This window comes from Papaver somniferum, chromosome 5 (genome assembly GCF_003573695.1).
Source record: "Papaver somniferum cultivar HN1 chromosome 5, ASM357369v1, whole genome shotgun sequence".
Classification (NCBI taxonomy): Eukaryota; Viridiplantae; Streptophyta; class Magnoliopsida; order Ranunculales; family Papaveraceae; genus Papaver; species Papaver somniferum.
The window spans coordinates 53,851,807-53,865,674 of NC_039362.1; the positions used below are offsets into that span (position 1 = coordinate 53,851,807).

The window sequence follows — 13,868 nt, forward strand, 5'->3', positions numbered from 1 at the left end:
TGCCGAAGGTATGGTGATTGATGAAACTTTTCGAGTGTCTACTGCTATCGAGAAATTGCCTACTTCCTGGTCCGAGTACAAGAAGAAACTAAGACATGAAACTGCTAAAGTTACTATGGTTGAACTGGGTAATAAAATTCAAGTTGAAGAATTGTTGTGCTCCAAGGACAAAAATGTATCTTCTTCAAGGGACATGTCTTACAAAGCTCATGTGACTGAACACAAAGGTTCCAATGCTGATAAGAACCGAAACAACTCCAAGAAACCTCCAGGCAAGAAAGGTATGTTTCAGAAACCTAAATCTAGCATTAATAAAATTAAGGGTGATTGCTATGCTTGCGGAAATCCTGGAACGATGTCTGAAGTAAAATTGGTAACAAATGTGAGGGACTAGTGGGTAGACTCTGGGGATACCAAACATGTATGTGGGAATAAAGAAATTTTCACCTCCTACAGTAAGGTAGGGGAAGGAGAGAAACTCTATATGGGTAACTCATCTGCAGCTGCGGTTGTAGGAAAAGGCAAAGTTGGGCTCAAGCTCACTTCTGGAAAGACTTTCACTTTGAATGAAGTTCTTCATGTTCTGGACATCTGCAAAAATCTTGTTTCTTGTGCTGTTTTAGATGATAAGGGTTTTAAAATTGTAATAGAATCTGGGAAATGTGTTGTAACTAAGGATAAGGATTATGTGGGGCACGGTTATAAGACTGAGGGACTGTATAAGCTTAATGTAAACTCTGCTGTAATGAATAATAATGGTTCTTCTGCTTATGTTTGTGAGTCTTTGAACGTTTTGCATGGTAGACTTGGACATGTAAATTATAAATCAATGCTTAAACTAGCCAATGTGGGTTGCATACCGAAATTTAATTTTGAAAAGGAACACAAATGTGAAATATGCGTAGAATCAAAGTATGCTAGAAAACCTTTTAGCAAAAATGTTCATAGAAATTCTAAACCCTTAGAATTAATTCACTCAGACCTAGTTGACATGAAATCAGTTCAAACTAGAGGCGGTAAGAAATGGTTTGTTACCTTTATAGACGACTGTACTAGGTACTGTCATATTTATCTGCTTAGAGGTAAGGATGATGCCTTAGAAGCATTTAAGAGGTATAAACTAGAAGTTGAAAACCAATTGAATACTACCATTAAAACCATTAGGTCTGACCATGGTGGTGAGTACATAACTCCTATAGGAGATTTCTGTGTAGAACATGGCATAATACACGAGGTTACCCCTCCTTATTCACCTCAGTCGAATGGAGTAGCTGAACGTAAGAATCGCACCCTTAAGGAGATGATGAATGTTAATTAGTTCAGGATTACCTTCGAACTTGTGGGGGGAAGCTGTCCTCTCATCCTGCTATATCCTGAACAGAGTACCTTTTAAAGGATCAGATAAAACTCCATATGAATTGTGGAAAGGTAGACAACCTTCTTTAGCATACTTTAAAGTGTGGGGGTGTTTTTCTAAGGTTCATATCCCTAAACCTAAAGCAACCAAGATAGGATCCAAAACTGTTGACTGTGTCTTCATAGGGTATCCTGAGCATACACCTGCATATAGATTTATGGTTGTGAATTCTGATGTTTCTGAAGTGGTGTAAATACTATTATGGAGTCTAGGGATGCTGTGTTTTTTGAAAATGTTTTTCCTTTAAAATCTGACTCTCGTAAGAGAGGTGTTGATCCCCTAGATGTTCCTTCAACCAGTCAGACTTTACCTTTAGAGGAAGATGAAGTAGAATTTGATCTTAGGAGGAGCAAAAGGGCTAGAACCAAAACCTCTTTTGGACCTGACTTCATAACACTAGCAGAGTCTGATCCTCAGACTTATAGAGAAGCCATGACTTCTTCTGAAGCTCCGTGGTGGAAAGAGTCTTCTATTAGTGAAATGGAATCCATCAAAGAAAATGATACACGGGAGATAGTAGATTTACCTCCAGGGTGTAAGGCCATAGGATGTAAATGGATCTTCAGGAGGAAACGTAACATAGATGGAACTATTCAAAAATACAAGGATAGGTTAGTAGTCAAAGGCTACAAACAAAAGCAAGGTGTAGATTTCTTTGATACTTACTCACCCATTACGAGAATTACTTCCATTAGGATGTTAATTTCTATAGCCACGGTTCATAACCTAGAAATACATCAAATGGATGTAAAGACAGCTTTTCTACATGGTGAATTAGATGAAGAAATTTACATGGAACAACCTGAGGGCTTTGTAGTGAAAGGTTGTGAAAACAAAGTTTGTAAACTGAAAAAATCTTTATATGGATTGAAACAAGCACCTAAACAATGGCATGAAAAATTTGATCATGTAATGTTTTCTAGTGGTTTTAGAATCAATGAATTTGACAAGTGTGTATATAATAAGCTTGTAAATGATGCATGTGTGATCGTATGCTTGTATGTTGATGATATGCTTATACTTGGTACAAACATGGATGTAATTAATTCCACTAAGAACATGCTGAATGAGAACTTTGACATGAAAGACTTAGGCCCTGCAGATGTAATCTTAGGGATGAAAATTAGGAGAAATTATAACGGTTATAGTCTTAGTCAATCTCATTATGTTGAATCTGTGCTTAGAAAATTCAATCATTTTGATTGTAAACCTGCTTATACTCCGTATGATCCTTGTTGTAAACTCAAAAAGAACAGAGGTAATGGAGTATCACAACTTGAATACTCACGAGTTATAGGAAGTCTGATGTATTTGATGAACTGTACTAGGCCAGACATTTCTTATGTTGTGAGTAGGTTAAGTAGGTATACTTGTGATCCAGGGCAGGAACACTGGGATGCACTTTTTAGAGTGTTGAGGTATTTGAAATACACGTTGACCTTTTGTTTGAATTATGAAAGGTATCCTTCCATCCTTGAGGGATTTTGTGATGCAAACTGGATATCAGACTCAGGGGAGTCTAAGTCTACGAGTGGATATGTCTTCACTCTAGCATGTGGGGCTGTTTCTTGGAAGAGTTCCAAACAGACCTGCATAGCTCGATCCACTATGGAATCTGAGTTTATTGCGCTAGATAAAGCAGGAGAGGAAGCCGCTTGGCTAAGATGCTTTTTAGAAGACATTCCTCTCTGGCATAGGCCTGTGCCGGCTATATCTATACATTGTGATAATCAAGCTGCCATAGCTAAAGCTAAAAACAACTACTATAATGGGAAGTCTATACATATAAAAAGAAGACACGATACCCTAAAACAACTAATCTCAAAAGGCGTTATTTCCATTGATTGGGTTAAGTCCAAGGAGAATATCGCGGACCCTTTGACGAAAGGTTTGTCCAAGGAGATAGTTAGTAATGCATCTAAGGGGATGGGGCTTAGGCTCATTAAATAAACTTTCCATGAAGGATACTCAACCTTGCTGACTGGAGATCCCAAAATCAAGGTTTCGAATGAGAAACTAATTTGTGGCGGGTCAAGGTAAACACTATCAGAGAATTCATTCTCTGCCCCTTCCCTATGGTGTAGACGTGATAGTGTGACTGCATGTGAGGATGACTTTCTATTAAGTCTCAATGAGTTCTATAGTTTCAATTTTAGATTGAAGTGGGGTGTAGCAGTAAACACTCTTGATAGAACTCACCTATCTGAATGTGGAAGTGGGTCGCTTCCTATAAGAAGAGAGCTGATTCTCTAGAGCATCCGGAGAAACGGGATTTGTCCAGGGCCAAAAAGGACACAACGGCACGAACTCGACATCACCTAGAGAGATATCACGCGTGGTTATTATCGCGGATTACACCAAACGATGGTAGTTCAAGACATCGTGTTCCCTGTCCATCAAGTAGTTCCGGCAATTTCTCACTAAGCAAAGGTTCAAGACCTCATGGACACCTCTTGCCTAAGTGGTATTTTTCGCTTTCCGTTTTCTGATTTTTTATCGGTATTTCATTCATGTGGGGGATTGTTAGAGAAAATGAGTTTATAAAATAGTTTGGTTTTTGGTCTTGGTGGGATTGGAACTTAGGATTTATTGGTCACTAAGGACACTAGCTCATTTTCACTATTTGTGAATGAACCTTTAGTCCCACATAGGGAAAACTAAAGATGATACCTCTCCATAAGTATTGAAAATTTTGATATTAGAGTGGCCCTTGGGTCATTAGCACTTTTGTGCGAGGGAGAGGAATTAGGCAATGGGATAGTGGGTGCAATCACACATTTTCACACACGCGCGGTGCTTCGCACCGAAGCACGCACGCACGCCGCCGTCCGTGCATGCGTGCGGTCCGGGCTCGGGCTCGGGCTCGGGTGTGGGTCAAGACTTATCTTTTTTTGGCAAAACTTCTTTTGAATTTTTGAATTAATACTTAAAAGATTTCAAACAAAATAAATCTTTGGGCGACTTTATGTCTATGCATCAACGTTATATCAACATTAATTTGCATGAACGTTTTATATCAAACTTAAATTTGCATGAACGTTTTTATTTCAAATTTAAATTTGCATGAACGTTTTATATCAAACATAATGACGCATGAACGTTTCAAACCGTTGGAAAGAATCTGAATTAATTGAAATTGTTTTAATGCGCGTTTATGAGACCTCTCTCTATTCTCCGCTAAATCTGAATTAATTGAAATTGTTTTAATGCGCGTTTATGAGACCTCTCTCTATTCTCCCCTATATAAAGCGATCACTTTCTCTCATTTCGTTTTGTGTCCAGAAGAGCTACTATCCTCTTCTTTTCGTCTTCTCCCCCTGTGTGGTCCTTCATTTTTCATTCTGTGCGCAATTTCTATTGAGGTCGTAAGAGTGGGAAAGTACTGTAGTGCTAACAGTGCTTGCAACGGGCAGTTTTATCCTGGATACGAACTTGACCACAGGGTATAGGCATCACTCATTCTTGAGGCGTACCGGTCAAATATCGTGTTAAGGACAGCGTGTTGAACACGTGACTCTGTCCTCTGTTTGCAGTCCAATTGAGTGTCTATTTATTTTCCAGAAATTAATTCTTTTATTCTTACATTTTTCGAACATCTTTCCTGAGTGTTTTATTGTTACAGACGCAACAATCTTAACACGATATTTCTGTTTTCTGTCTGTAACAATGGGTAAGAACGATGTTGAAAGGCCTGCAAAGTTTTCTGGAAAAGACTTTAAGAGGTGGCAGTCAAAAATGTTATTCTTTCTAAGTTACCATGAGTTGGATTCCTATGTTCTGAAACCTTTTGATGAATCGCTGAATAATGCTGGTCGTGAGTCTTCTTTAGAAGAATGGAAGAGGAACAATTACATGTCTAAAAATCATATTCTGAATTGCTTGGAGGATGCTTTGTATGATTTTTACAATGCTAAAGAAAACTTTTCTGCTTTTGATTTATGGGCTTCTTTGGAGGCGAAATACCAAGCTGAAACTACCGGAAGTAAGAAATTCTTGGTAGCTAGGCTTTATGAGTATAAAATGGTGAATGACAAATCTGTGGTTGATCAATTCCTTGAACTCCAAAAATTATGAATGAAATTCTTGCGGAAGGTATGGTGATTGATGAAACTTTTCAAGTGTCTACTGCTATCGAGAAATTGCCTACTTCCTGGTCCGAGTACAAGAAGAAACTGAGACATGAAACTGCTGAAGTTACTATGGTTGAACTGGGTAAGAAAATTCAAGTTGAAGAATTGTTGTGCTCCAAGGACAAAAATGTATCTTCTTCAAGGGACATGTCTTACAAATCTCATGTGACTGAACACAAAGGTTCCAAAACTGTTGACTGTGTCTTCATAGGGTATCCTGAGCATACACCTGCATATAGATTTATGGTTGTGAATTCTGATGTTTCTGAAATTGGTGTAAATACTATTATGGAGTCTAGGGATGCTGTGTTTTTTGAAAATGTTTTTCCTTTAAAATCTGACTCTCGTAAGAGAGGTGTTGATCCCCTAGATGTTCCTTCAACCAGTCAGACTTTACCTTTAGAGGAAGATGAAGTAGAATTTGATCTTAGGAGGAGCAAAAGGGCTAGAACCAAAACCTCTTTTGGACCTGACTTCATAACACTAGCAGAGTCTGATCCTCAGACTTATAGAGAAGCCATGACTTCTTCTGAAGCTCCGTGGTGGAAAGAGTCTTCTATTAGTGAAATGGAATCCATCAAAGAAAATGATACACGGGAGATAGTAGATTTACCTCCAGGGTGTAAGGCCATAGGATGTAAATGGATCTTCAGGAGGAAACGTAACATAGATGGAACTATTCAAAAATACAAGGATAGGTTAGTAGTCAAAGGCTACAAACAAAAGCAAGGTGTAGATTTCTTTGATACTTACTCACCCATTACGAGAATTACTTCCATTAGGATGTTAATTTCTATAGCCACGGTTCATAACCTAGAAATACATCAAATGGATGTAAAGACAGCTTTTCTACATGGTGAATTAGATGAAGAAATTTACATGGAACAACCTGAGGGCTTTGTAGTGAAAGGTTGTGAAAACAAAGTTTGTAAACTGAAAAAATCTTTATATGGATTGAAACAAGCACCTAAACAATGGCATGAAAAATTTGATCATGTAATGTTTTCTAGTGGTTTTAGAATCAATGAATTTGACAAGTGTGTATATAATAAGCTTGTAAATGATGCATGTGTGATCGTATGCTTGTATGTTGATGATATGCTTATACTTGGTACAAACATGGATGTAATTAATTCCACTAAGAACATGCTGAATGAGAACTTTGACATGAAAGACTTAGGCCCTGCAGATGTAATCTTAGGGATGAAAATTAGGAGAAATTATAACGGTTATAGTCTTAGTCAATCTCATTATGTTGAATCTGTGCTTAGAAAATTCAATCATTTTGATTGTAAACCTGCTTATACTCCGTATGATCCTTGTTGTAAACTCAAAAAGAACAGAGGTAATGGAGTATCACAACTTGAATACTCACGAGTTATAGGAAGTCTGATGTATTTGATGAACTGTACTAGGCCAGACATTTCTTATGTTGTGAGTAGGTTAAGTAGGTATACTTGTGATCCAGGGCAGGAACACTGGGATGCACTTTTTAGAGTGTTGAGGTATTTGAAATACACGTTGACCTTTTGTTTGAATTATGAAAGGTATCCTTCCATCCTTGAGGGATTTTGTGATGCAAACTGGATATCAGACTCAGGGGAGTCTAAGTCTACGAGTGGATATGTCTTCACTCTAGCATGTGGGGCTGTTTCTTGGAAGAGTTCCAAACAGACCTGCATAGCTCGATCCACTATGGAATCTGAGTTTATTGCGCTAGATAAAGCAGGAGAGGAAGACGCTTGGCTAAGATGCTTTTTAAAAGACATTCCTCTCTGGCATAGGCCTGTGCCGGCTATATCTATACATTGTGATAATCAAGCTGCCATAGCTAAAGCTAAAAACAGCTACTATAATGGGAAGTCTATACATATAAAAAGAAGACACGATACCCTAAAACAACTAATCTCAAAAGGCGTTATTTCCATTGATTGGGTTAAGTCCAAGGAGAATATCGCGGACCCTTTGACGAAAGGTTTGTCCAAGGAGATAGTTAGTAATGCATCTAAGGGGATGGGGCTTAGGCTCATTAAATAAACTTTCCATGAAGGATACTCAACCTTGCTGACTAGAGATCCCAAGATCAAGGTTTCGAATGAGAAACTAATTTGTGGCGGGTCAAGGTAAAAACTATCAGAGAATTCATTCTCTGCCCCTTCCCTATGGTGTAGACGTGATAGTGTGACTGCATGTGAGGATGACTTTCTATTAAGTCTCAATGAGTTCTATAGTTTCAATTTTAGATTGAAGTGGGGTGTAGCAGTAAACACTCTTGATAGAACTCACCTATTTGAATGTGGAAGTGGGTCGCTTCCTATGAGAAGAGAGCTGATTCTCTAGAGCATTCGGAGAAACGGGATTTGTCCAGGGCCAAAAAGGACACAACGACACGAACTCGACAGCACCTAGAGAGATATCAGGCATGGTTATTATCGCGGATTACACCAAACGATGGTTTTTCAAGACATCGCGTTCACTGTCCATCAAGTAGTTCCGGCAATTTCTCACTAAGCAAAGGTTCAAGACCTCATGGACACCTCTTTCCTAAGTGGTATTTCTCGCTTTCCGTTTTCTGATTTTTTATCGGTATTTCATTCATGTGGGGGATTGTTAGAGAAAATGAGTTTATAAAATAGTTTGGTTTTTGGTCTTGGTGGGATTGGAACTTAGGATTTATTGGTCACTAAGGACACTAGCTCATTTTCACTATTTGTGAATGAACCTTTAGTCCCACATAGGGAAAACTAAAGATGATACCTCTCCATAAGTATTGAAAATTTTGATATTAGAGTGGCCCTTGGGTCATTAGCACTTTTGTGCGAGGGAGAGGAATTAGGCAATGGGATAGTGGGTGCAATCACACATTTTCACACACGCGCGGTGCTTCGCACCGAAGCACGCACGCACGCCGCCGTCCGTGCATGCGTGCGGTCCGGGCTCGGGCTCGGGCTCGGGTGTGGGTCAAGACTTATCTTTTTTTGGCAAAACTTCTTTTGAATTTTTGAATTAATACTTAAAAGATTTCAAACAAAATAAATCTTTGGGCGACTTTATGTCTATGCATCAACGTTATATCAACATTAATTTGCATGAACGTTTTATATCAAACTTAAATTTGCATGAACGTTTTTATTTCAAATTTAAATTTGCATGAACGTTTTATATCAAACATAATGACGCATGAACGTTTCAAACCGTTGGAAAGAATCTGAATTAATTGAAATTGTTTTAATGCGCGTTTATGAGACCTCTCTCTATTCTCCGCTAAATCTGAATTAATTGAAATTGTTTTAATGCGCGTTTATGAGACCTCTCTCTATTCTCCCCTATATAAAGCGATCACTTTCTCTCATTTCGTTTTGTGTCCAGAAGAGCTACTATCCTCTTCTTTTCGTCTTCTCCCCCTGTGTGGTCCTTCATTTTTCATTCTGTGCGCAATTTCTATTGAGGTCGTAAGAGTGGGAAAGTACTGTAGTGCTAACAGTGCTTGCAACGGGCAGTTTTATCCTGGATACGAACTTGACCACAGGGTATAGGTATCACTCATTCTTGAGACGTACCGGTCAAATATCGTGTTAAGGACAGCGTGTTGAACACGTGACTCTGTCCTTTGTTTGCAGTCCAATTGAATGTCTATTTACTTTCCAGAAATTAATCCTTTTATTCTTACATCTTTCTAACATCTTTCTTGAGTGTTTTATTGTTACAGACGCAACACAATCAATTTCATCAGTTTCCTATTCATCCCATGTATTAATCGATTTTTGTTCGTATCATAATCTATAGTTCTATGCAAGTAATTATCACAAAATCCCACATTTTGCATTTTGTCAATCCAAATGGTTACTTTATATCCACTTATCTTGTTGTTATTCCTAATCAGAATGACACTAATGGTTCAAAGATGAACCCAGTTCTGCGACAATATTTAGTTTGACTTGTCATACATTACCGTATCTTGATATATCATTGAAATGAAACTGATAAATGAAAATTGTTGCTCTGTTTCATTTGAAGCAACATCCGCATGGAAAGGGATAACTAATGTTGGTGACGCTCGGACTAACTGGCTGTTCCCTTAGCTTATATAAAATGATCCGAAGTAGAGTAATTCTGGCAAATCATTTCGACTTGCTTATACGGACTCACACCAGTAGCATTTTCGTGAGCCAGAGCGTTGAACCATCGATGACAATATGTATGGAATGAGGTACGGTCCGAAGTCATGCATGCAAACTTCTCTGTTTTCACAAGTTTGTATTGGCTACGGACCAGGCTTCATTCCTCGCATACGTTCGTCGGAATCATCAATGCAAAACCGAAGGCAAACATGCAATTCATTTTATTTTTTTTGATGCAATTCATTTATATATATATCAAGTCAGCTCAATAGATCATATATGTACTCATGCTTCTACCTCATGAAAACGCTTTTAATTTCACATAAAACTGATAGATTACTGTCGGAGAAGCATCGACATGCATGCAAACACCCCATATTACATATGTACTTTGTGTTTTTACAACAGGTTACGTAGATTTTTTCATTGAGATATATAAAAGGGAATATCCTAAAAAATTCATATATATGATCAGACAAGTTAAGCATAAAATTATAAATATAAACGTTTAGAAGGGTTGCTGCGGCGCGTACGTATTTAACCAACTCCCTCTAACGTCGATAGCTCAGCGTAGATGCTTCTCATTTAGGTGGTTCGGTTTCCGCAACTGGCGCAGTACTAGCTTCTTGGATCAATTTTAAGATTTCGTCTCTCTTGATAGCTAAAGCTTGCATTTTGGTTTCAAGCTTTTCAAGTTTCATTTTAAGTTTTATCGGGTCTTTCTTATCTTCGGGATTCTTCTTCTTCTTTTTCTCTTTCCCATCACCATCTTCTTCTTCATGGCCTTCACCAGAATTCTTCTCCTTGTCCTTCTTACTCTTCTTCTTTTTATCTTTTGTTTTCTCTTCATCTTTCTCATGCTCATCATTCTTTGAGTGTTTTTCTTCTTGCTTTTCTGCTGAATTGTCATGCTTCTCCTCTTTCTCTCCCATTTGAGGATATGATGATTATCAAAACAATATGTGGATGTTAATCCTTGGATTCAACTCGAAGAATTTTGGTGATTGACGAGCGTTGTGCGATTTAGAATTCTAAGATGGCCTATGAGGTTAATTTATAATGAATAACTGAATTAATGAACCCTAAACTTGCTCTTTTCCAACCATAAACATAATTAGCATTAAATTTGTTCATTTATAGTTAAAATCACTCCAATGGTGAAGGACAATGTCTTCTATGAATCTACGGTGAAACTAAGGGAGAAACTTACAAATTTTCATGCTAAACCACAAGTTTCTTTTTCCATTTCTTGACTCGTGCGATGCGAGATTGCATAGAAAATAGTGTAAGAAATTACTGTAAATAAAGTTTTTCCTTTTTCAGTTATTTATGCACTAGTCGTTAACCATAACCGGTCGTTAATTAGAATACTACATTTCCTTTTTAATTATCATGTATTAAAATGTTGTAGTTGTAGTGTTGTACTTGTATTTTGACTTATTATTATCGGCTGGATTGGGTATACCCGGATTAATCGGGGTATATTTAATTTTAAACGAACTTAATTTGGTTAAAAAATATTAGAGTTGTCTAAACGGGTAAATTTATCTAAATATTCTCATCAATTTTTTTTTAATCCCAACCTAACAGACACTATTTCTAATCTTTCGTGGTTTTCTTCTCCTTATCTATCATTTCATCTCAAGTAAAACTCGTCGACTAATTAGTAGCCCTTTGTTTTTAGCAAACTCAAAATGCACTGTGGATGGAGCTTCGACAACAGCTAGGTCTAGAGGGAAGTTGTGAGCATTACGTTCATGCATAACTTCCATACCAAGGTTAGCACGGTTGATAATATCAGTCCAAGTGTTAATTACACGACCTTCGGCTCAATCCTTTTTAGTAAAAGATTGGGCCGAGTTTAATTGCAATTCAAATGAATTCATTCTCCTTCCCAACCTAACGACCAATACTTTATTTTGTTGTTTGAATGCCAAATGAGGTCAAAAAAATTGAAACTGTTGATCTACAATTATATAGTCGTCGACTTTGACGACTTTTCAAATTTTATTTTGGCCGCCGTCTTCTTGGGATGAATATCGTGACGTCTTTTCATTTATGAAAGTAACATTCACATGGTCGTCACGGTATTCATCCTTATAATTAAGGTCGTCACGGTATTTACCGACTAGTGTTGTAGTAATTAAGGTCGTCATGTCTTGAAAACTTGAACCTTGTCGATTAATAACTACCTACCATAAAACAATTTTTTTGTGTACATTTTCTATTAGTCGGCATGGTTGGGGAAACTATCTTAACGACTTAGTGTTTGTCGTCACTTTGTGCAACTTCAACCATGACGACAAATAATAGCTAAAATCAACCTTTTTCTGTGTGTATAAGATTTTTAGTCGTTAGTGTTTGGCATTCTCGACCTTGACAACTGAAGATTAGTCAGCAGGTTATGGAACTAATAGCTTGCCGGTTAGATAAGGTGGTTATCCTCTAGGTTGGTCGAGCATTCCGACTTTTCATACCATGATTTCTGAAAGTGTCAATTTCTTCTATAATTTGGAGAATGAGATCATTAAACAACTATTTAAACGCCTTTTTAGAAGTGTTTGACTAGTGTGGTTTCATTTCTGTTACAAACAAAACTCTCAAAACCAAATTTTTTTCTCAAAAATCTTCGGTCAAAATTCATAAGTTCAATCCAACCAAAAGATTTCATAACTTTTAATTCAACTAATTAATCTAACTAAATTAATTAAATTAAACAAGGGCATTTTAGCCATTTTTGAAAATATATGGCTCAGGGGTTCTGGGTTTTACTTCTTAGTGACCCTATTTTGTTTTATATGGTATACCTCAATTAATCTGGGTATACCCCAATCTCGCGAGTTTATTAATGCCTTACGTTAAAATTTGCTTTGGTATTATTGTTGATGCTGCCCTTTTCTTTTGTTGTTGTTTTTTCTTTTTCCTTCAATTTTTGCAAAATCTTTGTCATTTGTTGCTATGCGTTTATAATCAAACTTTGTTGGATATATTCTCAAATGTTTACCGCTATGCGGCGGTGGTAGTGTGCTATGCGTCTCTTCCCATTATTGGATGCCGTTTGAAAGCGTCTGTAGAGATGGACAAACATTCCAATAGACATGAAATCCTCTTTAAATAGTGAAGCCTTTCTCCCATTTGAACACATCGAAAATCTCCGTTTTTCTGTTCTCTCTAAGCATCATCATAATCCTATACTGTGTCTTCTTGGTTGGATCAAGGGAGTACAACTCTTGAATCCAACAACGTTGTGAAGGCTTCATCATATCCTGAAAGCATTATTTCATTGACCAATTGTACTCGCCAATAATTATTTGGGATTTTGCTGAAAATAATTGCAAGGCTTTGAAGTTCAGTATTACAACATTCTTTTGGTCGTGTTTGGCAGCCTTGATATCCTAACCTAGGTTGGGTTATCCCTTAAATAACCGTATATTGTGTTTGTGTGGGGTGCTTATTCCATGTTAAGATAAGAATAGTGTATCCTACCTAAATTTTATGAGGTTAAAAAGGTGGGGTTTTGGAATTACGTGTAAAACCTGGAATACCTTAATCATTTCCTGGTTAGACAGTTATTTTTATAACTAATTTTTTTATTTAAATATTCCTTATGCTCAAAACCATAAATTTATATGGTTTAGTTTTTTATTTTATTTTTAATTAATTAATTTAGCTTGTATACAAGTCTGTTGACAAACAACATACTACATTAACCCAATGTGGAAAACAAACACCATTTAGAATAACCATTGCCATGATAGTCTTGGATAAACCAAGAAATACCCTAACCTGGACAACATTTTTCATATCCAAGCTGCCAAATAGACCCTTTATGTTCTCTGTTTTCATCCTCTTGTACCCAATTTCCAACAGTTTTCAGCAGATACTTTTCCGATAATGGAGGGTGAAACTTCAAACGCCACTGCTCAATCCTTGCAAGTCATGAACCAGACTATGAATCGCTTGAAACGTTTTAATGGTGAGAATTTTACTTGTTGGAAAGAGACCGTGAATTTTTTTATGATCACCATCAAGTTATGGTATGTTCTTGAAGATGGATTAGAGAAAATTCCTGCCGCAAAAGCTGATGACACTAATTATTTGAAGGCCAGACGTAAGAAGCATCAGGAAGATAATTTCATGTGTCGTGGTGATGATTTAAATGCCATGGAGACTAGTGTTTATAATGCCCATCGAAGTATT

The 13,868-nt window shown here is 37.2% G+C and overlaps 1 protein-coding gene across 1 annotated transcript; it reads right to left on the reverse strand.

Moving 5' to 3' along the window:
* Window positions 1-9,928: 9,928 nt before the first annotated feature.
* LOC113277424 (protein PXR1-like) lies at window positions 9,929-10,716 on the reverse strand. The gene has a single exon (XM_026526524.1). It carries the CDS (start codon window positions 10,598-10,600, stop codon window positions 10,250-10,252), a length of 351 nt encoding a protein of 116 aa, XP_026382309.1. The 5' UTR covers window positions 10,601-10,716; the 3' UTR covers window positions 9,929-10,249.
* Window positions 10,717-13,868: the final 3,152 nt, after the last annotated feature.

Coding starts and splice junctions, on each gene's coding strand:
- LOC113277424 (XM_026526524.1), bottom strand. CDS start 10,600: ATGGGAGAGAAAGAGGAGAAGCATGACAATTCAGCAGAAAAGCAAGAA.